The sequence below is a fragment of the Apostichopus japonicus genome, chromosome 17, assembly GCF_037975245.1.
Source record: "Apostichopus japonicus isolate 1M-3 chromosome 17, ASM3797524v1, whole genome shotgun sequence".
NCBI classification, from domain to species: Eukaryota; Metazoa; Echinodermata; class Holothuroidea; order Aspidochirotida; family Stichopodidae; genus Apostichopus; species Apostichopus japonicus.
In genome coordinates, this window is record NC_092577.1 from 3198796 (window position 1) to 3223609 (window position 24814).

Consider the following 24814-nt stretch of genomic DNA (forward strand, 5'->3'; position numbering starts at 1 on the left):
CAATACATATATATATATATATATATATATATATATATATATATATATATATATATATATATATGCAGTATCAAAGTCAGTTTCCTCTCCCTTTAAATGCTGTCTTTAATTAGCTGCAACAACAAATGATAAATCGTAATGAAGACATTTCTCAAGCAACCCAATCCAGAAAGAAAACCTCTTCATTGGCACTCGACGCTTAAAATATGATACCAAATGACGGGTGTGTAGATGCCTTTTAGAGGCATCTTTATTACGGGGCATTTTTCATGCCCAATGGCAAACAATTGAAAAAAAAAAACGGAGATGCAGCTGTAAGACTCTCTGGACGATCACTGACCTTTCTTGACTAGGACCTGGGTCGTGGCCGAGTTGGATTCACCTTGCCCGTCCGTGACGGTCAATTTGAAGGTGTAATCACCAGCTACTAAACCGGACACTGTCACTGTAGCCGTGTCCGCATTTTCGATGACCAGACTGTCACTGTCCGGACCCCTATGAGAGTCACAAAATAGCAGATGAGAACATGATTTATCTATGGACTAATTGACAGAGGTCATTAATAATAATAATATTAATAATACACAGTTCTTATAAGGCGCAAATATACACTAAAGTCTCTATGCGCTGGTACTACTTAACCCTGGTCATTGGTAACTTGTCACACCTACACACCAAAGTGTGCGCAATTCAATCAATCTCTCCTGGGGCACCACAACCTTGTGTCCCCCGGGAATTCCCATAGGGTGCAGCCCCAAACCGGCACACACAACTATATTTACAAGTTACCTCGCAAGTCCCCATTTATACACCTGGGTGAAGAGAGGCAATGGAGATAAAGTTCCTTACCCAAGGACACAACACAATGATCTGGCCAGGGTTTGAACCTGTAAACCTTAGATCACCAGTCCACTGCCTTAACCACTTGACCACAACACCCTCCATCACAAATATATGTGACAGAGAGCTCGTTAAAGAAAGCAGATTGCCCCAACTCTCAGAATGATAGCTCGTTCCGTAGCTGAGATATAAAATTTTGAAAATTTATACATTTTCGTTAAGATATAACATTTTTCGCCGAATTTTGTGATGCCCATCATGGACAATGCATCAAACTGTCTTTGGTTATCTTCAAAATCTATAATTTGTATTACGACATTGAATATAAAAAAAAAAAATTAAATTGTGTAATTTGATGCTATCAAATTGCTCCATCACAAATCAACAATGATTCATTGCAACAGTGAACAAAACGACCATTCAGTCGTACAGGCCTGTGAGGTTATATGATGACACAGTGCACGTTTCTCAGCCTCTCTCTCAGATACAAAAAGTTTGAAATATTTATACAGCCACTTGCTTGATCATTTCCCACAGGTAGGTTGCTATGGCAACATCGTCTCTGCTACCGCTCCCATCTAGAGTTGTGGAATCATCCGGGAGGGACAGTTCCTTGTGAGGGCCTGCATCAGCCACGGGTGGTTTATTTTCTTCTTCTGAAAATCCCCAAAAATTAACAAAAATGAAAAAATCATAAATAAAAGGGGAGAGTGAAAGGGATCTTATCTTATTACAAGCCATTGCTAACAAACTTTTGCTGGTTTGCTATGAGTTACTAAAATCACGTCTAATTAATAATGAAGTTCAAATACATTACGTTGTACATGGGGTTTATTCATTCTGACAAGTTGCTAGACTGTTCTCCATAAATAGTATGTAGTATCTCTTCTCGTTAAAACCTGATGCAGTCAGCCATCGTATATCAGACAAAGTCATTTGATGGGTGTAACATCTTAGGTATCGAATATTATATGCAAATAAGGTATTTATGTGCAAATTAGGTAAAATTATATGCACATTGGGTCTTGTATGCAAAATAGGTCTTGATATACAAAATTAAGTCTTATATGCAAATTTGGTGTTAACCTGCAAAATGAAACGTCAAGGAAGGCCGAATATGAGGCTAAGAATCATCACAAAAACGACTGGATATGAGCAGCAAGCATGGGGTTTATATGCAAATTATATGCAAATTTCATGTGAATCTTTCTCATAACAGAACGTCAAGGAACTAAGAATCATCACCAAAACGATTGGATATGAGCAGCAAGCATGGGGGTTGGAAAGAATTTTAGGGTGTTGGTGCTACATTAGTCAACAAATATATGCTAGAATGAAATTTGACCAACATGGAGGTATTCAGGCCCTATGTGTTATACCACAGGAGCTAGTATCCAGCACTAGAAAATCAAATATTTGACATTAAAATCGCAACATCTCAAGTTTTGAGAAGTTATGTTGACTTCTTCTTCTTTTACCTGATAGGACGTGAACTCTGACTGTATTATTAGCGCTCTGTCCTTTGCTGTCGTACACTTTCAGTCTGAAGGTGTAAATGCCTTGCTGGAGTTTACTGGCCTTGAGGACCACGTCAGAAGAACCCTGTCGATAAAAGAAGACGTGGAAATAAACACAAACAAAAACATAAACAACAAACAAATTCAAGCCCAGAGAGAAATAATTAAATACAGTTGGCAACCTCTGCAGTCTCTCACCCCCTCCTCCCCCCTCCCTCAACAAGGAATATAAGAAGACAACCAGAGCAGCCCTCACCCCCTCCTCCCTCAACAAGGAAGATAAGAAATCGGAGCAGCCCTCACCCCCTCCTCCCCTCCCTCAACGAGGAAGAGAAATAATCAGAGCAGCTCTCCTCCCCCCTCCTCAACAAGGAAGATAAGAAGACGATCAGAGCAGCGACTTTTTATTCCCAATTTCTCGTTTTCAACTAAATGTCAATGATAGAACTTGAGCGTTTATTAATAAATTTAAAGAAAGAGGAAACTCCCTGAAATGAACATTCGGGACCGTAGCTTTGTCCCTTTTTGAGAAAGTTGGCATGTATTAAACTTCTCCATGTATATATACATATATATATATCAAACTTATATTCATAAGTAAATTACCTTCACTTTTTTGCATGATATACATTGAGACAAATATGAGATACTGCAAAGCAAAGTGCAGTAGTTGTGAGCGGATAGGTTAGCAGAGAAACAAAGAAGATGTATACACAGTTACTAATTGCAGGGATGAGCCTGGGGTTAAAAAAAAAATCACAGAAATTTGCAAATATTGCGGTATAGGCTCCAGTTTGCATATGCTACAGTGTGTTAGGATAATAGTTTTTGTCCCGAGGTAGAAAAGAAATCATGGATATTCCGCGAATTCGCGGAAAAGCTCATGCCTGTAATTGAGAAAACTCACGGACATATCAGCTAGCCCTCCCTCCACTATAGTCCACTCCCATTTGACGATGCCATGGTCGTCGCGGCTACCGTTTCCGTTCAGGATCACCTCATCGGTTGGCAGGTGGATCACTTGTTCCTCACCGGGATCAGCAAATGGTTTGAGATCAACCTCTGTTCCAAATGGAGTAGGAAAACGATGAGAATTGAAAATTACCGAAATAAAAACGAGAATTTTTTTTTTTTTATCTTTGCTGAGGTTGGTCCGTTATTACAATTATTACCATTTCTTGGCATGAGGCTACCAATTTTCACTTAAATCTCTACCAAATCTGATAGAATTTTAACTGAAAATAATTCTGCAAATTGAGCAGAACTGTATCACTCTTTTAGATCAGATGTACCAAAATAAAACATTTTCTATAAAGCGATTAATAGATCACTTTGAAACAATCTGTAGTCCTGAGATTTCTTCATGCTCTATTAGGCTGTTACTATCCTACCCTTAATGTTTTAAGAATCCTACACTGGTTGTCAAATATTTACCTTCTTTCACGGTTACATTAACTAAAGCAACATCAGTGGCTCCGTCGATATCAGTCACAGTCAATCTAAACAGTAAAAAAAAAAAAAAAAAACCGAGAATGAGCATGAGAATTTTTTTTATTATATAAACATGGTTAAATTGGACAGCTTTGGTTCAAGTCATCTCTCAATAGAAGTAGTAAGGTGTCTCGAGTGACAGACTTAAATAACTGGAGATTATGAGGCTGTAGCATCAAGAGACCCTTTAGAACTCTGCTCGACCCCCAAATTGAAATATGCTCTGCAGTACACTTAGTTTCAGCAGATGAAGTCGCTCAAACAACATTTGGGAAGTTGTCTCTCAATAGAAGAAGAAGTGTCTTGAGTGACGGACTTAAACAACGTGACACGGCTGTAACATCAAGAGACCCTTTAGAACTTTGCAATCGACCGTGTTTTGAAAATATAAGCTATGAATAAATTTTTTGGGTAGGATGGAGTAAGAAGAAGATGAAGAAGAGGGCGACATACCTAAACTGATAGAAACCGGGGCTAAGATGCTGCAGCTTCAGCAGAGACTCGTGTCCAGTGATGAGGTCCTCGTCAACGGGGCTAGTGACGACCTCCCAGAGAAAGGTCAAACCATCCGTGTCATCTGTACTCTCTGGAAGGTAACGAAGAAAAGACACTTTTACCAAAATGGGGAGCATTTTTTCATGGAGGCATCATTTTCCACGCCATTGTCAGCTCCTATACTGCCCCTCTCCCCTCCCCCACTCCCTATGTAAGATACTGTTGCCATGAACTTTGTTTATATGTTGTATTAGAGCAGGGTTTCCCTAACTTTATCCCCCCACGAACCCCATGTGGATGTCCGAGTTGTCCACGAACCCCCAACTTTTCGAGACACGATCTGAGTCATTATTATACTAAAATACGCATAACAGTCTGTGTCTGTTTCATAATTCAGTTATTTATCACATGCACGGTACGGTACTACTACAAAAGAGTTTAAAAGAGAGTTTGTCGATAAGTACGACTTTTGTACATTACTAAATTATATGATATATCAGATTTTAGTTCAACAAAAAGTACTCTAGTTTTGACTTTCAGAAAAGTCTCACCAACCCCCTGGGATAGGCTCACGCACCCCTTGGGTGTTCATGCATCCCACTTAGGGAACCCCTGCATTAAAGGGAACATGCCTTAGAGATTGAAGATAAGACAACAGCATACATTGTTTGAGCATAGGTCTTTACTTTTGTCTTGTTGGTAATTTTGCAGACACAGCAGATATAAACTCAAATTTGTATTTTTTTATGGAATGGTGACTTTTCACATCACAGATTACATATAAGACTGGGCCTAAACAGGTAATTGGGGGCAATCTATTGTCACCGACGTACTGGTAGCGTCCAGGAATCTTTCTTCATCTTCGTATACCTCGACATTGCCTTTGGGGTATACCACGGCCACGGGAGGGGTGTTCTCTCTAGGCGGAGAGAGTACAGTTATATTTACTCTGGCTGAGCCTGCTCCATTTGGAGAGGTGACGTTGATCTCGAACGTGTATAGACCTGCCTGGAGCTGTAAAAATTCAACGAAAGGAAAATAGAGTTAAGAGAGCACATCTAAGATAGCAAATCAACAACAGAAACTCTGAACCAACATTCCACTCCTACCCCTCCCCATCTAACTACTCTGAATCCTACCCCTTACCCGTTCAACCCACTACTCAAATCCAATCCTCCCCAACGCACCCCTTTCCATCCCACCCATCTCGATCCAACTTACTCCTCACTCCTCACAAATCCACGCCTACCCATCGCACTTCTCCCGAATCACTCCTCCTCCCCATCGCACCCCTTTCCATCTCACCCCTCCCCAACTCACTACTCCCAATCCTATCCCTCCCCATCCAACCCTTTCCCAATCCTACCAGGTATGCCACCCCTCCCCATTCAACCCTTTCCCCATCCACCAGGTACTCCACCCCTCCCCATCCAACCCTTTCCCCATCCAACCCTTTCCCCATCCAACCCTTTCCCCATCCAACCCTTCCCCATCCTACCAGGTACCCCACCCCCTCCCCATCCAACCCTTCCCCCATCCAACCCTTTCCCATCCAACCCTTTCCCCATCTTACCAGGTACCCCACCCCTCACCATCCAACCCTTTCCCCATCTTACCAGATATCCCACCCCCTCCCCATCCAACCCTTCCCCCATCCAACCCTTCCCCATCCAACCCTTTCCCCATCTTACCAGGTATCCCACCCCTCACCATCCAACCCTTTCCCCATCCTACCAGGTACCCCACCCCCTCCCTACCCAACTCTTTCCCCATCCTACCAGGTACCCCGCCCTCCACCCTATCCTACCAATGACTTACATCAGTAACCTTCATTTCCTCTCCATTCCTGATGATATTCGCAGTGCTCTCTTCTGGCCCGGACACCAGCCTCCAATCGTATTTGTACTCGCCCTCGTCCTCCGGGACCACAAAAGTGTGAAGAGTGATGTGGTCCTCCTGTGGCAATTGTAGCACCTTGCTGTCACCCCCAGAAACGTGCAGGGTCACGACTGAAAAGGGACAAAATAGAACGTGACAATACCACTGACTATTCATGACACCTCTTGAATATCCATGACACCTCTTGAATATTCATGACACCTCTTAAATATATGTGATAGATTTGGATAGAGAGCTTTCTAATTATTGTCAGTACATGCAAATACTTCCACCCAGCAAGACATCAAGGAACTAAGATGATATATATATCTATATGATATATGATATATAAATCCACATCACAGAGATAGGTCCCTTCCTTGCTCTCTCTACACGTGACATGGATACGATAAATAAAAAATAAAAAAACACACATTTGTGAATACTACAGCTCTTAAACTTCCAACTCCATCCTAAACTGTACTACTCAACTGTTACTTGAACTTCCATATAGACAATAGAGATTTATAGCAAATTCTGAATGCTGACTGGTAGCAGACACCAAAATAAAGATAATTTTCAAGCGTGGATCATTTTACACTTTTAGAGTTACTATGTACGGTAATAAGTGGAAAAATAAGGGCATTGAGATTTTGTTACCGCAAATTTTTTGTCAACTGACAAAAAAAAATACAACTGAAAAACTTGGAGTGGGATGTGCATGTTATCATTCACAAGAGAGAGGGACTTGTTTGTGCAGTGCATAGGAAAACCGTATTATTCAAGTGTTAGTATTGCAGGGGTATTGGATGGTTAGTGGTGACAGTTTTCTCTAACACATACACCAACCATTGATGGTGGTTGGGTTTGCGTTGCCGGGAAAGGTATGTCTCTCACGATTACAACTTTTAGTAGTTAACTTCATTCATTAATAAACAAATTTAGCCATTTGCTGAGATTAAAGAGTTGCAGAAAGTTGATAGTTTGGATAAAGGCATTGCGGGCGTTCTCTGATAGGGGTCAGGAAATCATGTATAGGTTTTTTTAAATGAAATACATGCAAAGTTATACTTTTTTTTTCTTTGTGTACAAAGAAGACATGAACAAATCGTGCTGACAAAATGCAGAAACATGCAAAAACTGAGAAATGCAAAAAAAGAACCAAAAAACGGAAAAATATTGAGAAGGAATCATGCAAAGGAACTCAAGGTAAAGGAAGATGTCACAGAAATAGATTTGAATCACCAAATTTATACATACTGATACAATTGATTTAAAAACTACTAATTTAAGCGCATGTTAATTGTGCATTATTAAGCAACAGAAGCATAAATCATTGGATAATTTTGTACAGCAACCCATCATCCTTTAATTACAGTTTGTATTCAGCAAATCCAAGGAAAAGATTTCTATTATATTGAGATACTTCAAATCAAGTCAGGTTTGGTGGCAAAGTGAGGGCAGTGTTCAATTAGGTTTTCGGAGAAGAAAGGGATAAGAGAGTCTAAGGATTGGATATTGTATGGTGCATTGTAGCAGGAGCGAGGTGGAGACAGGTAAGTCAAGTGGGATGTAACTTAAAAGAGGATCAAATTTGGTTTGTGGGGCAATTAAAATTTTGTAATAGGCTAGCATCCCCCTTTGGTCATTTTCATAGGCATAATTTGTATCACATTGGGGCTATCATTACCTATCATTACATATCAAATGTCGGTGTCTTTCAATCATAAGGTCCCGAGTTCGAGTCACTCCAAGATTAATGTATGTCGTCCAGTTACAGAGTTGTTGACAATTGACAATACATACACATGGACGTTAAATATGAATCTAAGAGACCGACTTCGGTCACTTGCATCTCTGATAAGCCAATGAGGCTTCTTCGCGGGTTCCTGCTTCTAAAGGAGGTAAACTTGTACCCATCCCTTTACCTATAATTTCATCTTCTCCCTCCTCATCCCCCTCCCCCCACCCGGCACCCACTTCTTCTTTCCTTCTCCGACCAATTTCATAAACTGAGAGTCACCTGGTGATAGCTAACTGCTCTGAGCTGATTGCAAATGGATGCTAACTCAAACACAAAGATAACCCTGTAAGTTGCCCAGAGTGAAAAAGTCTTGGGGAGATAGGTTAGTCAGAAGACCGACCGACAACTTATACTTACATTTAGCGGTAGTTGAAGAAGCAGTGGTAGGCGGATAGACAGAAGTAACATGCAGGGAAGGGGTAATAAGTGAACTGGATGAATTACCACTCTGGTTAACATTGGCGCCGTTATCCCCTACAGGCTCTACGGTAGTGGTGACCGTACCGGGTACCGACGAAGCGGTCGTTTTGGACACCACCCGAGTAGTAGTGGTGTCAACTGGTCGCACCTCTGTCGGGGCTACCGTTGGCACCGCCGTAGCACCACCTGGGTTAATATGAACATGTTGTGCACCAGTGAAAGGGTGCACCATTATATGATGTTAGTGCTACCATTTCTTACATCTGTTTGATACCCACATACCCCCTAGATGCAATAATGAACTGATAATGATGATGATGATGGTAGGGCCTTAGTGCATAGTCAATTACAAAAATAGCAGGGCCGGTGCAGAACAGGGGCCTGTGCCCTGAGGCTCCCCAGTGTTGTTGAAAACTTCCAAAAGTGACCCTTTTTTATGATTAAATGTGCCCCATTTTTGGTAATATCCATTTTTCTAAAGTGTATAATGTGTCCTTTTTTGTATTTAAATGTGCCTGATTATTAAAAAATTGAGAGATAAAGTAAAATCAATGTCCCATTTTGCTGGAATAATACATAAAAATACTGAAATTTGTTGTATGGAATACAAAGAGGATCCATTGTGTTTTGGGGCGTTTTGAGATCACTTTTGTGATTTTGCCCCCAAACCAAGTCACATGTCCCCCCTCCCCACCCTGCCCATTGAAGTTTTCTTGTCCAGATTGAACCCTCTTCGGCTGCCACTGCAGAACAGCAATGATAAACTTTAAAAATTCTCATGAAGTTCTTAAATGAAACCAAGTGCTATGAAGTGATCACACATTTTTATAAGGTTTCACTGAAAGAGACATAGCAATTGCTGTGAAATGATTGTTTTTATTTGGCAGTACTGTCTGCTAGATATGCTTTTAGTAAAATAATTTTGCAAAAAAAGTCATACGATAATTAAAATATGTGTATGAAATAAAAGCTGACAGTAACCACACAATATTGGCATTATTTGTACAAAAGACAGAACCGTGCACTTAAACTGTCACGCTTTATTTGGGGACAAGTTTCTAATGCTTAATACCACTTTGTACTGTCCTCTCATGTCTTGCTTCAAAGAACTTGTACTGGCAGTACGAACAGTTTTCAAAACAATTTTCTACGGAAACAGGATCTCTCATACTGTTTGCTCATACTGTACCTAATATATGAATGGTATAGCCCTTCATGAAAGAAATGCATGCACACATATTGATAAAGTAACAACCACTGCATATTCATGTAAAATAATCACCCACTGCATCATCAACATAATTGCATGTGCCATCACCAAATTCTGGTCACTTTTTGTAGAACTGATAAATATTAAAGAACTTAACTTTGTTATCATGCACCAGCAATAAAAATTTGAAAATCAACGAAAATTTTCAAGAATAAAAAAACAAAACAATTTTTTTTCTGAAAAATTAATATGCAATGCTCACTCACAAAGAAAAAGATAGAAGAGTAGAGAAAAAAAAACACTATTCAGAAAATACAGAAACAAATAAATAAATAGTTCCAGAGCAAAGATACATACAGACAGACAGACAGACAGACACACACACACAGGACACAAGTCAATGTATTGGGACAAATGTTTGCTCACAGAAAATTAAGGCAAAATTAATTATTCAAATGCACAAAATGATGAAAACTGACAAAACTGAAAATAAGTGGAAGAGGCATGCATTATGTTGGAGTAAAATAATTTTTTTCTTCGTTTTGCTTTGATTATCATTTGTATGATTTTGCTGACAGAATGTCAAATTGTAAACACTAAAAGGGTGCCCTTGCAGAGACTTGGATGCTCATGTCAGCCTTGGCATATGATATATGTATTGCTGAGATCCATCTTATAAATTACTGGTGATGTTAGTCATACAAACCGGACAGAAAAAAATCTACTTCATGGGAGGCCAAACTTATTCCTTACGACATTTTGAAAGGACAATGCTGAAGTATTAAAACATTACTAACACAAATAGAACTTAATTGGGGGGGGGGGGGAAGTGGAGAGGAAGGGGTGATAGTGGGTCTCATGTGACTTTTTTAAGCTTTCAGCAAAATTTGGAGGCAGGTAACTGGATAATTGAACAAATATAAAATTTCCATTTTACAAGGTCCTATGAATATCAAAATTATCACCATGATCACCAACCATAATTTGTTTCAGACATTACCATTTTTCTCTTCTACTTCAGGGTTTTCGGGCGTTTCGTCCTGTGATTCTTTCTTGGGCACTTTAACAGTTGTCTGTCCCTTCTGGTCGGGTGACTCATGTTTGGGCTGCATTGTGGTCTCACCATTGGATCCATCATCTTTTTCTTTGACGGAATCTGCATGACAATAAAGAAGAAGGCGATTAAGTACCATTTTGTTATATTGTCCTTGTTGTTGTCTCATGATCTGGGTTGTCATGGTGATGTTTATATTACCCATATTACACCTCTGTTTATTGTGAAAACGTTCCTCATGTGTAACTTATGTCACGCTCTCACTGTAAACATTTCAAGACCTAGTAACATATCGTAAGGATTGGAAGGAACGCCGGTGATATCCTCTTCCTTTCTCTTCAACCCAACCCCCCCCCGCCACCCCAGACACCACTCTTTTTAAGTACCACTATCTTCTTTTCAGTGAGGCACTGTCAAATGTAGGATGCTGAGGGGAGCTGCAGAATCTTACAGCCAAGCTGTGTAGAATACATTCCATTTGTGCCATGCAGTTTCATACAATGGGGCACTGCTGGTCTTGTCCAAGTAATCTCCTTTGTTTGATATTGTTTGATTCAGCCTTGCTGCAAGGGTATCTTGCAGCTGCTGCATCTTCCCTCTTTGATGGGGTGTCTAATATAGTTTCATACAATAGGCACTGCTGGTCTTGTCCAAGTAATCTCTTTTGTTTGATATTGTTTGATTCAGCCTTGCTGCAAGGGTATCTTGCAGCTGCTGAATCTTCCCTCTTTAATGGGGTGTCAAATATAGTTTCACACAATAGGCACTGCTGGTCTTGTCCAAGTAGTCTCTTTTGTTTGATATTGTTTGATTCAGCCTTGCTGCAGGGTGTCTTGCAGCTGCTGCATCTTCCCTCTTTGATGGGGTGTCAAAAACATTTCACCCTTACAGTAAATAAGCAGTTTGTAAACAGGTTTTTGCTCTCTCCAAAATGATGGAACTGATTCATTTCTACTACACACAGAAACCCATCCTTGGCACATCCCACCAACACCCCCCTCCCCCAACCCCAACAGAGAAAGAAAGATACTTTAGATTGATAGATACTTTACTAGATAGATACTTTAGATTGATAGATACTGATCATAACAGAAATCCTAAATGCAGGACCAGTTTCAAACGTCTTGATTTACAGACTGATGTAAAATTTCCATGCACCCAATAATGCAACTCACCAGGGACATTTTGGAAGTATTTATGGTATAAGAACAAATTTTAAGTACAAACCCTAACAGTTCAACAGCTTTTTCGAAGCGGTCAATGGTAAAGACACACTGCGACATCAGAAAATTCAAGGACAGTGCAATGCACAACCGATGATATTAAAGCATTGACAAAATATATTGCATGCAGCATGCAAACATTACAAGTAACAGGCATTACAAAAATAATGGAAATATGAAAAACCTTGGAAGGGGGATGCAGGGGGGTGGGGGCGGGTAGGGGATGGAGGAAAGTGTAAATATGGATGCAATGATGCCAAAAGAGCAGAGGTAATATATTTATGTTAGTCTTTATGAATATCAAAATTTAAATAAACATGCAAAATACTGCACCTACTTTAATTTTAGTTCCAGAACTATTCCAATGTAATGGTTTATCGAATTACTAATGTATAAACTAAACATTATTACTAAGATATGCCCATCTAAGAGAAAACTACATAGGCCTACATATATTGTGTTTTTTAATTGGCTGTGCTTTATCTGTAGTACATAATGAGCTACTATTAACTGACAAATGAACACTGAAATAAATGTTGTGACAGTCCACCGTAAACTGGTAACGACTCTATAACGGTAAACCCCAAGATTATAAAACGGACACAAAGTTTCATTTTAACAGCCGTTCATCATCGTCTCGTAGGATGTGATTGATGACTGCAATATAGAATGTCACTCTCGCAGAATATAAAGTCCCCCCCTCCCCCCCCGAGGCAAGTCTTTTATATCACCAAAAAAAGAACGAAAAACGGAGGCTGCCTACTTTTATTGCAGGGAACAAGTTTACCTATGTATCTGAACGATCGGCCATGTTATCACCCTATGAATGATTAAATTGACTGATGGCAGCAATTTCATTCTGCTAACAGAGAGGGAGAGAGAGATTGCTCTTGTCAAATGAAAAATATCCATCTGTTTATATTAGTCGAGGCGTCGACAGCCGATCTCACTTGCAACAACATAAAAGTGAATGGAAAATACTTTGATAAAACAATGTGACGAGCATAGAGGGGGAGGGGAGGAGGGTTGTAAAAACTGACATTTTTTTTATGATAGCTACGGGCAGAGATGGGAGTCACGGTTACGGTAACGATGATATCTGTATTGATGGAAGTGGCAGCCAGAAAGGTAAGAGATGTATTCCTTTATAGGAAAATTAAAACAGTGTCCTTGAGGGTTAAGACTTACAACAAAGATAATTATCTGTTCAATTTAAAAACAAGATCAACTATCTGTTTTTATCTCGAAGGAGGATGCCTGCTCGTTCATAAAGTAGCAACTAAGATAAACAATGTTTTTTCTTCTTTCGATTAATTAAAAACGATGTTACCGATGTCTTGTATTTAATTATCATAGCACTGGAACACTGCTGTGTGATCAAGTTTGGCAATGAAGCTAACTAAAGGGAAGAATGGCTTGCAGCCTTGAAAGTTTGAAAATAGTAATCTAGGCCTATGTTCCTTTTTATGGACCCAAAAATATCGGCTTTTGCAGTGACATTACTATTCATGCAAAGCAAGTGTGCATATATATATATATATATATATATATATATATTTGAAACAATTGAAATCGTAGTGAGTTGGAAAATCCAGAACTGTGAAAAAACTTCCAGCCTTCACCGGGATTCGAACCCGGGCCCCTCGCTTTATATGCCGACACCCTAAACACTAGTATATATATATATATATACAGTATATATTCATCTTTTTGTCCGGGGGGAGGGGGGGGGTGGAACTAAATTTACCTGAATAAATGTTATGTATCTGTGTCGTATTCGAGTACTATGATTAATGTGAAGAGTGCTGCAAGTAATATGAGGCAGTCTAAGCTTTAAAGGAGTCACATTAGAATTAATACCTAAGTGGTGTTCATTTGCAAGTATTTCACATGATGGTTACAGATATTCACAGATAACTTCAGGCAGAACTTTTGTCTTGCCATGTAACATAACTGGTGCACGTTCACTCATACGGACACATTAACTTTCTGCATGCAGGATTTCAGACTTTTCAGTTCTATGCGATCTTATTTTATTTTCTTCCATTTTCAAAGCCCCATGTGACATTATAGGGTAAGTAAAATGTCTTATTTTACCCTCTAACATGTAAGTCCAACATAAATGACAGCAAGACGCACATTAACACCATTGAGACAAATCATATAGACATTACATGCAAGTCTTAAGTTTTAACTTTTAATTTCACTTTATGCTATTCCATTGCTGTCATGCTTGCATCAAACCAAATCACCTAGCAGAAAAATAGTTTTAACTATATATAAAGACAAGGTAGTCCATTCCAGCATACATAGTAATAGCCAGTGCCAAATTATCTAATATCCAGATATCAGAAGCGCTTAGGGCAGGGTTGTCCAACCTACGGCCCGCGGGCCACAGTCCGGCCCGCCGCAGGGTTGTGTCCGGCCCGCCAGAGATGCTTGTACGGTGCGAAATTTTAGAGAGCAGATTTATTGATAACAATTTGAAGCTATATAATCAATCATTCGAACCTTCTGGGTCCAAAAAAAATGCATATAGGTCAGTTAATTTGTGTGACACTCTCAGCGGAGGGGGGGGGCGGTTGTAATTTATTCATCTGTTTTATCAGGAAGGAAAAGAAATCGCTCAAAAAATCGAGCGTAGGGTTCATGCGGCCCTCTCCTTCATCATAATCATTCCATGTGGCCCTCCTCTGCAAAAGGTTGGACAACCCTGGCTTAGGGTCTGCAAGGGTTAACCGCACCCAAACATTGGCGGCTTCTGTGAACTCTTCCATGCGGAAACAAATAAAACTCAATTTTGGGGTGTAGTCTACAAAACTTTACAGAATTTATAGCTTAACACAAGCTCACCACAATTTTGAACACTACAAACATGGTTGTAACGTCACAGAATCACTTTGTCCAAACGGCCCACAATTATTTCTACAGACTCTTCCATTAAATATTAAAGACCTTTGGACTATTCTTTTAACACAAGGGTTGTGGGAGGGGGAGATACGATAGGCCAGCAAAATCCTGCAATAGGTCCACATGAGGGTTAATCTGACACTGCCCTCTACTGGCAACTATTGAAATACTAACGCAATTGACATATATGCACATACAGACATTTAACTGCACTCAGACACAAACTGCAATATATAACTCTCACTTTGCTGTAATGAATCCTGTGGAATTTGTCGCGAGGATATTCTGTCTTTTCCGTCGTCCCACTGGTTATATCCTCTCCGGTTTACTGCAATCAAGATATACCATGTATTTTTTTCCCGGTTAGCTATATATAAATATACTATACATATACTGTATGTGCACTGGGTGCATACTCAAGACTACAGACCTAATCCGGTATATATAAATATACTTATATATACATATTGTGCACTGGGTGCATACTCAAGACTACAGGCATATAATCCGGTATATATAAATATACTTATATATATATATATATATATATTGTGCACTGGGTGCATACTCAACACTACAGGTATATAATCCGGTATATGTAAATATACTTATATATACATATTGTGCACTGGGTGCATACTCAACACTACAGGTATATGATCCGGTATATATAAATATACTTATATACACATATTGTGCACTGGGTGCATACTCAAGACTACAGGTATATGATCCGGTATATATAAATATACTTATATACACATATTGTGCACTGGGTGCATACTCAAGACTACAGGTATATGATCCGGTATATATAAATATACTTATATACACATATTGTGCACTGAGTGCATACTCAAGACTACAGGTATATGATCCGGTATATATAAATATACTTATATATACATATTGTGCACTGGGTGCATACTCAAGACTACAGGTATATAATCTAGTATATGTAAATATACTTATATATATATATTGTGCACTGGGTGCATACTCAAGACTACAGACCTAATCCGGTTCATATAAATATACTTATATACACATATTGTGCACTGGGTGCATACTCAAGACTACAGACCTAATCCGGTATATATAAATATACTTATATATACATATTGTGCACTGGGTGCATACTCAAGATTACTGGTATATATGTATATAAGGATATATATGCTGGATAGATTTCCCCATTGACTTAGTATGGTGTTAGGCTGCCATGTGGAAGAAATTGAAAGAATTCTCACAATTCTCATTTTTTCATTCGGTTATTTCATAGAAGGAAAGACTGACTGATGTTACCAATGGATTACAGTCAGGATAACTAAAATTCCAAAACTTACTGGTTTGGATATTTACGAGTGACGAGCTTACCTGTCTCCTCACAACCTTAGCACCTCATTCTACCGTGCCTATAAAGTCCTGGTAAATAAATAACACTGTGCGCCCTCTATGACCGGACCCCCCTTCCGGTCCCTCCTCCTTTCTCATGAGACCATTCCTAAAGAGTGGCCTCACGGACACGGGAGTGGGGGTGGCAAGGTCTGGCCACCCCCAACGACCCCCGTCGAGTTAACTTCCCAAAGTGAACCCCTAACAAAAAATTCACTGACGCCTTCTAAGCAGGGGGGAGTGTAACCCTCCCCGGCGCAGCGGGAAGGGGGGACACTCTCCTGAACCCTGCAGGCGGAACTACCCCTTACACTAACAAGGAGCCTAGAGATTTACGGTCCGCCACTTGTTACCCTTAGATCAACTTAGGTGAGAACGTAAGTGGAAGACTATGTACGCAAACGCATACGGAAACACATAGGTACACTCACCGATAGACATAGTCGATGGCTCTCTGGTGGATGGTGGTTCTGTCTATCTGGTGTGAAGCTCGGAGTCATGAGTCAAGTCGAGCGACCGCTCCTCCGTCCGGCTGTGTCCCACCACCCTCTCGGGGGAGGGAGGCGGGAATGGAGACAGGTAAGCTCGTCACTCGTAAATATCCAAACCAGTAAGTTTTGGAATATTTACTTCGCTCCTCGCTTACCTGTCTCCTCACAACCTTAGCACCGAGTGGCACTGCCCGATGGTGGGAGGCCCGAGGGGTGGGACCTGTTACCCACCGGACCTCGCATCACCGCGCTACCAAATGCCGCTTCGGCGTGTAAAGTGTCGGTCAAGTAGCAGGCGACGAACGTAGTTGGAGTTCCACGCTGCTGCTTTGAGTATGTCCTCTACCGGGATGCCGGCGAATAGGGCTGTAGAGGCCGCGACCCCTCTGACGTCGTGAGCCCTTGGTCGGGAGGTCCCCGATGTGAACGGGCGTATGATCTCTACTAGCCACCTGGATAGAGTGTCTTTGGAGGCCGCTGCGTAGGGTGGTCGTGGTATGATGAAGAGAGAAGTTGATTGTCTTAACTTCTCTGTCTTGTTCAGGTACCACTTCAGTGCCCTGACTGGACACCATCGTTTGTCCTCGGCTACTGATGATATGGTCTTAATTTCCGGGATGAAAATGTCTCCTGGCAAGAAGGTCAAGGTCTGGTTCTTTGCAATAAATGATGGGTCTGGAACCATCCTCACCCCGTGGCCCTCAAATCTGATGTGATTCTGCTTGGTGGATAGGGCGTGGACTCCTCCTTCTTGCTGACGCAACTGCGACGAGGAAGAGTGTCTTTTTTGTGAGGGCAGCCAGGGAGGCGTTAGCCATTGGTTCGTATGGTGGTCCTGCCAGGGCATGTAACACTGCTGAGAGTCCCCAGGAGGGGGCCAGCCGTCTGATCTGTGGGCGACGATTCGCCATGCCTTTGATGAGTTGTGCAATGTACGGGTTATTGCTCAGTGTGGAGCCATCTGGGAAGCCCTGGTGGGTGGCAGCGATGGCCGACCTGTAATTCCTGATAGTGGAGACTTGTTTCCCTTCTCCAAAGAGTGAGAGGAGGAACTCGGCTATCTGTGTCACAGAGGCAGCAGGCAGCAGTATCTGTCTCGGTCGGCACCATTGGTCGAACTTCCGCAGACGGGAATCGTAAGTCGCTGCGGTCGTTCCCCTTCTAGCGTCGGCTGCCATCGCGGCAGCTGCTTCTGAAAAGCCTCTCTGTCGTAGGGAAGACCGGACAGCCTCCAGGCAACTAATTGTAACCCCTTGATGTCTGGGTGGGAGAAAATTCCCTGTCTCTGGGACAGTAGGTGGGGCTTGTCCGGTAGACTCACTGGGACGTCCATGAGGAGTTGGGGGATCTCGGCGAACCAGGGTCTGCGAGGCCAGAACGGGGCTATTAGTGTGAACCTGCCCTTGGAGTTCCGAATTTTCCTGAGGACTTGTCCGATCATACATAGCGGCGGGAAGATGTACGCATCCATGTGGTCCCAGGAGAGGGACATTGCGTCCGTGTGGTAGGCCAGGGGGTGGAATCGTCTGGAAGAAAGGTCTGGAGTTTGTTGTTCTTGTGTGTTGCGAACAGGTCTATCGTGGGCCTGCCGAAGATCGAAAAGATTCTGTCGCAAGTCTCCTGTTCCAGAGACCATTCGTTGGGGTCTATATGCCCCCTGGATAGGGCGTCCGCCATCACGTTGAGCTTGCCTGCGATGTGGGAAGCCCGTAGGATCGTGCCGGAGTCCTCGGCCGCTGTTATCACCTCCCACGCGAGTCGGCACAGTCTCTCTGAGCGGGTGCCCCCCTGCCGATTGATGTAGGCCACCACTGTCGTGTTGTCGGTGAAGATTGTGGATATCGTTCCCTGTACGTGGTCGTTGAAAGCTTCCAGGGCTCTTTTGACCGCCATCATCTCCAGGATGTTGATGTGGAGAGATGTTTCTGTTTGGGACCACGTCCCCCATGCTGTGCGATTGCTCCAGTGAGCTCCCCATCCGGACAGTGACGCGTCCGTCGTTATCGATGTCCTTGGTAGCTGTATCGCAAAGGGTACCCCTGAACTCCAGTTGTTTGGGTCGAGCCACCATCGAAAGTGTTGTGTGACCTCCTCTGACCTGTAGATGAGCGTTGTTTTGTCTGGGTCTGTAGGGTCTGCGGACCTCAGCAGGTGCAGTTGCAGAGGTCGCATGTGTAGCCTGCACAGTCTCACTATATCGACGAGGCTGGCCATGAGTCCCAGGGCCCGGAGCCATGTCCCCGTTGGTGACCCCCGGTGTGCCAAGATCTGTTGTGTGGTCGCCTTGACTGCCGCGACTCTTTCTTCTGAGGGTCGGGCTACCCCGGTGGTGAAGTCCAGTATGGCCCCGAGGAACTGGATCGTCTGGGAGGGTGATAGCCGTGATTTCTTCTGGTTCACGATCCAGCCCAGTTCTTGAAGGGTCTGGAGCATTTTGTGGACGTTGTTGGTTGCTTCCGATAGACTGTTCCCTACTACCAACCAGTCGTCTAGATATACGTAGAGGGTGACCCCTCTTTTTCTGAGGTAGGCGACTACTGCTCCTGCGACTCTCGTGAAGGTTCTGGGAGCCGTGGCTAGGCCGAATGGGAGCGCCCGGAACTGGTAGTCTTGTTCTGCGTACCGGAACGCTAGGAATCGTCGGTGTTCTTTGTGTATCAAGATGTGCAGGTAGGCGTCCCGTAAGTCTACGGTCGCCGCCCACATGCCCTTTCTGAGTAGGGGTAATATTAAGTTTAAGGTCTCCATACGGAAGTGTTTTGGTCTGATGTGTTTTGTGTTCAGGGGTTTTAGGTTTAGAATGGGACGCCAGGTGCCGTCCCGTTTTTTGGTCAGAAAAAAGGAGGACCGGAAGAGTGGTCCCGTCTCTTCCGGAACTCTTGTAATTGCCTGCTTGGCCAGCAGGGCCAGAATTTCCCCTTCTAGGGCTAAGCGTTTGACGGGGTCCGTGGGTGTGAGTGTCTGCCTTCCTCCGCCCCCGAAAGGTGGGCTGGAGGAGAATTCTATTTTGTACCCGTGTTTGACTGTGTCCAACACCCACTTGTCCCCGCCAATAAATTCCCATTGCTGGGAGAAGTTTGTTAGTCTCCCCCCCACCGGCGGAATGGCCGCGGTGAGGTGGGCACCCCTAGGGCTGGGCGGCGAACGCTGGTCGATTGGAGGAGCGGTCACTGTCCCGTCTGGTCGACGTGGAGCCTCTGCCTCCTCTGGGGGCCCAGGGGCGGGTCGGACGGAAGGCTGCCCCCCGGCTTCGGCCTCTGAGAGCTCCTCTGCTCATAGATTTGGCGGGTGCTGCTCTCGTTCCCCTAGGTGCTCTGCTCTCCCTCGGGCGGAAGGGTCTGGTTCTCTGGGTAGGTGGGGGTCGGAATTCTGATTTGGCCAGAGTCTCCCTTCGGGCCACCTCTTCCTGCAGTTTCTTTTGGAAGCAGCCCGCAAAAAGGTCCTCCCCGAGGATTGGTAGTTCCAGCATTCTGTCCTTCGCCTCCGTCGAAGGCCAATGGATGGCGGAGACGATGTTTTGTCTACGGGCCTTTACGGACCTGGTAGCGACCCTTGCAAATTGATCGTACGCGAGTCTGACGAGGGGGCCCAGCAGCAGGAGGAGCTGGCCCGCTTCATCCCTGGATACTTGGCTGCTGTCCTCAGGGAGCTGTTGATGGTGTCGCATGAGGACTTCGGCTGATAGCATTAGTACCGATGCGAACTTCATGCCCGAACGGGCTGCCATGTCCACCTCTACCAAAAGCTCTTCTAGCTTCCTCTGGTCCGGGGTCTTGAACACGTGTGTGGATGAGGCCCCTTGTTCGGCTTTTAATCTCTCCTTGGCCTCCTGGGGGATGGTTGGGCATCTAAATAGATCCTTCCAGGCCTCGTCAGGTACCCTGACCGCTCTATCTGCCCTGGCCGGGAAGGCCGTCCACTTGGTCTTGTTGGCAATTGCCTCAAATCTGTCATAACAGGTTGCGTCTACTGGTATGGTAGTTTTGGGCTTATATGACGCTTCGCCGGTCGCCGTCAATTTTGATACCCGGCCCGCCTTCTGCGGTTGCGTCTCGGGTTCCTCGAACCCCAGGTGTCGTCTGAATATGTCTGCCGCCCGTGTTATTAGCTCCTGTGGGAGGGCTCCTCCTGTCACGGGTGCTTCCTCCGGTTCGTAATTGTGACCAAAGCTGTCCTCCATAGGATCGTAGTCGAGAGGATCTGGATCTATGGGCTCCCCTTCGTCCTCCAAGCCGGAAAGATTCACCGACGCTCTGCAATCCAGAGCGTCCGGGTCCGGGGCCGGTTGCGGGGCCATGGTTGATACGGGGCTGGTAGGGCCCGGTGCCACGTCGGCTACCGTGGACGTCCTTTGCTCCAGCAGGGGCCGTAGCAGGCCGGTGAGTTTGGAAAGCCAAGCTGGTTCCTCTTCCTGACGCCGTCTCGGGGACCGGCGCCTCCTCTTGGATCTTCTGTATCCATCGTCGGAAGAGTCCGAGGACTCGTCGGAGATTGGAGAGTATCTCTTCCTCTCTCTACGTCTTGGGGATCTTGTATGCGACCCCGATCTCTCCCTTCTGGGTCGGCGGGAGGACTCTCTCTCCCTACTTTCTCGGGCCGGGATCTCCGTCGGAACCCGCCTCTCCGGCTCCCTGTCCGGCTCCCTGGAACGGGACCGACTCCGTCTCCGCGTCCCCTCGGTTGCTCTCTCTTTAGGACCCGAGCCTCCCACGGCCGGGGGGCCGCGCTCTGTGGGTCTGTTTAGCTGCGGCCCAGACTGAGACGGAGTCTCCAGCCCGGCCGAGCTGTGCCTCTGCTTTGGAGGTCTTTTCTTGGCAGGAGCCTTGCCTTTGCTCCTGCCCTTCCCTCTGGCCGTAACTGATCCGGACGTAGCCGGGGCCGTTAGGGGAATTCTTTCTCTTTCTCTTTCCTCTCTCTCTACCTCTTTCTCTCCTTCTGCCCTCTCCTGGCCACTCTCCTCCACCTCTCTCTCTACTACTCCCTCCTCCTCTCTGTCTCCCGTTATTCCTGGAACCTCCGGCGCCCCGATTGCGCTCGGGATCGAGTCCAGCCTTCCCTGGAGCTTGCTGCGTAAGCCCTCAAGCCACAGGTCGATGTCCTGCCACTGAGCTGGTGTAAACTTAATACACACCAGGCAGGGGTCTCGTCGAGTGCAGGATCTGCATTTTGGACAAAGGTCGTGTTCGTCCCAGGCTCTGCCTGGGCGAAACATCGAGCAGTTGATGCACTTCAATGGATTGCGTGACATGCTGAATAACCGGATTAAGGAAGATTACTTCTTAGTGATAAATGAACAACAATAGAAGCTTAACGTAAGAAGGGAGAACTAGGGAGGGAATTAGGCTTAGGTGGAGCGTAGCGTAACCTAGCAACGGTAAACAAGGTAATGCTACGGGGTGGCCTAACATGAAAATGCAAGCTGAAACAAAAATGAGAGAGCGAGAAATACATACGAAAAAGAGTGAATATAAGTGAGCAATATGAATCCCCAAAAGGGGGACAAGAGAACTAATTGGGGGGAAGAAAGCTAGTAAACAAGCTAAGAAAACACAATAACAACAACACGCTTTAGCGTGGGGAGGAATAGGGCGGGAACCTAGGCAGTTTCGCGGAACTGCTAACCCCGCCGCAAACCAACCCGAGGAGGAAACGCACTACGAAAACAGTCCCCAAAACCCTCCCTTTTTGACAAAAAGGATACTTATCGGTCAGGAAAGGACTGTCAAACTTCTAAAGATCCGAAGCTAAAAAAACTTCCGGCGATCGTCGAAGAAAACCAAGACAATTTTCCAAGGAAACTATCCACAAGAAAAATATGCGTGTAGGCACTTGGAATGGTAGAATGAAAAAGGAGGAGGGACCGGAAGGGGGGTCCGGTCATAGAGGGCGCACAGTGTTATTTATTTACCAGGACTTTATAGGCACGGTAGAATGAGGTGCTAAGGTTGTGAGGAGACAGGTAAGCGAGGAGCGAAGTAAATGCTAAAAATCGCAAGTGGCTTTTTACTAAACGTTTATTCCAAATGCGATCAAATTGCGAGAATCGTGTAATCCCGCAGGTAATGCGAACCCTGGCCGTCATAATAGATAGTAGTAGTAGTAACAACCGTTTAAGGGCTAAATTGTATATTTATATGGTCTGATCCAATAGAGGTGGAGAGCAAACATAAGCAGTGGCTCCAGTGCAATGTTAGTAGTGATGTTAATTATATGAAGTTATTAACAAGTTAATGAAAGAAACAAAAGCAAATAGAAATTATTGAGGAAAGTTTTATACCTTACATTACACCTATTTTGAACATGAAAACATCGTCAGTGGAGAATATAATTCATTAAGTAAAGCATCCAATATGTCGTTTCTTGAAAATCGCGATACAACAAGGGTAAACAATTTTTTTTTTTTGGGTACCCAGATACCTGACGGGTAACGGCTCGAAGGTACCCGGTTCCCGATTTTTGGACCTGTGTGAACACTATATATATATATATATATATGTTAATATATATATAAATGAAAATCGTAATGAGTTGGAAAATCAAGAACAGTGAAAAAACTTTCAGCCTCCACTGGGATTCGAACCATGGGCCTCCCGCTCTGTACGCGGACACCCTAACCACTAGGCTATGGACGCTGATTGTATGTCCAGAGGTTCGAAACCGGTAAGGGAGATCGTAATTCCACTGTAGGTTTTTGTCACCTGTATCGAACAATACTAGTTCTGTTTTTGGTGACATATTTTGCCTTACTCTAGAGATCAAACATGATGCTAACCAACTCGAAAATCATTTGTGATTCCTAAAGCCGGATCTCGAAAGAGATACTTTGAATATATATATATACATACCGGTTTATATGTACCGGTATATACCGGTATATATATATATATATATATATATATTTATATATTAAAAACAGAATATGGTATGTTTCAGGAATTTGGAGAAGCATTAACTCAAAGGTGCAACCTACCAACGTAAAGAAATACAATGACGTAAAAAAGAAAGGGAAAAAAATGGAGCAAAATATGGAAAAAGTTACCACACCATTGACAGCATGAAAATAAATTGTGCATTAATTCTTTCAATATATTTATATAAATATATATCAAATATTGAAAGAGCAAGATTAAATTTTATTTCCTGCAAATCCCAGGTGAAATGGAGACAAACATCATTTTTTGATCAAATCGAGAGAATTTCTTCCAGCTAAGAAAGGGGATGCCAAGAAATCAAGGGTCTTCAAATGCATCATAAAGTTATGTCATTTTCCTTCCAATTCACTTTTGATTCTTCTTGATTTTGTTAAATGATTTTTTATTATTTTTTTTTTATTTATAGTTTTCAATTTTGATTATTGTCAGTCTGTTAAATCTGTTACTTCTTCACTGTCCCCAGGTGTTAGGAAACAAATGTTCGAAATTTATGTAAAAAGAAGGACAGAGAACTCCTCACTGGGAGAGGATGGTCCTTGAAAGTGATATAAACAAGAGTGCATTTGTTGCGAGGAAGCAGGGGAAGTAAGTGTCTATAAATCAATTAAATTTATGACTCGAGTGAAACAAAATATTCAAAATGTGTGCAAGAATTATGTTTAATATTTGAGTATTATTTCAGGATCTGTGGTCAAAGATGATCTTTTGTGATCTATTTTCAGACTATGTAATCCACTAATCCCTTAATCCTCCAAAGCCCTAAATTACCTATACAATTTGCACATTTTCATGACCGAACGAACTGCATGGTTAATTTTGAAATGATTCTCGATTTTGCTACTCCTGTCTGGCATTTGCTGCCCGACGCTAAGAAATATCACACCTATATAAATATATATGTATTGTTATATATATATATGTATATAAATATCTATATATATATATATATATAAATATATATATACATGTATTTATATATTGTAGTGAGTTGGAAAATCCAGAACAGTGAAAAACTTCCAGCTTCCACCGGGAGTCTATCCCAGGCCTCCCGCTTTAAATGCGGATATATATATCCCCATATACATATTTACACCCAGGATTTGCAGGCGGAAAAAAATGAGATTAAAACGTGAATAAATGAATATATCGAGGCA

The 24814-nt window shown here is 43.1% G+C and overlaps 1 protein-coding gene across 8 annotated transcripts in view; it reads right to left on the minus strand.

The window, feature by feature from the left end:
* Positions 1-24814, minus strand: part of LOC139954802 (dyslexia-associated protein KIAA0319-like protein) — a 71354-nt gene that overhangs the window by 18313 nt on the left and 28227 nt on the right. For 3 of the 8 annotated variants that reach the window (XM_071954740.1, XM_071954745.1, XM_071954741.1), the window contains exons 5-15: positions 15087-15170; positions 10656-10811; positions 8383-8631; positions 6162-6352; positions 5177-5357; positions 4302-4434; positions 3792-3856; positions 3265-3419; positions 2319-2442; positions 1361-1496; positions 341-495 (exon numbers count right to left, since the gene is read on the minus strand). In XM_071954740.1, the coding sequence (XP_071810841.1) occupies positions 341-495; positions 1361-1496; positions 2319-2442; positions 3265-3419; positions 3792-3856; positions 4302-4434; positions 5177-5357; positions 6162-6352; positions 8383-8631; positions 10656-10811; positions 15087-15170 (1629 nt within the window). The remainder of the gene's footprint in view (positions 1-340; positions 496-1360; positions 1497-2318; positions 2443-3264; positions 3420-3791; positions 3857-4301; positions 4435-5176; positions 5358-6161; positions 6353-8382; positions 8632-10655; positions 10812-15086; positions 15171-24814) is intronic. The other 5 variants (XM_071954742.1, XM_071954747.1, XM_071954746.1 and 2 more) reach the window with 3 other exon arrangements.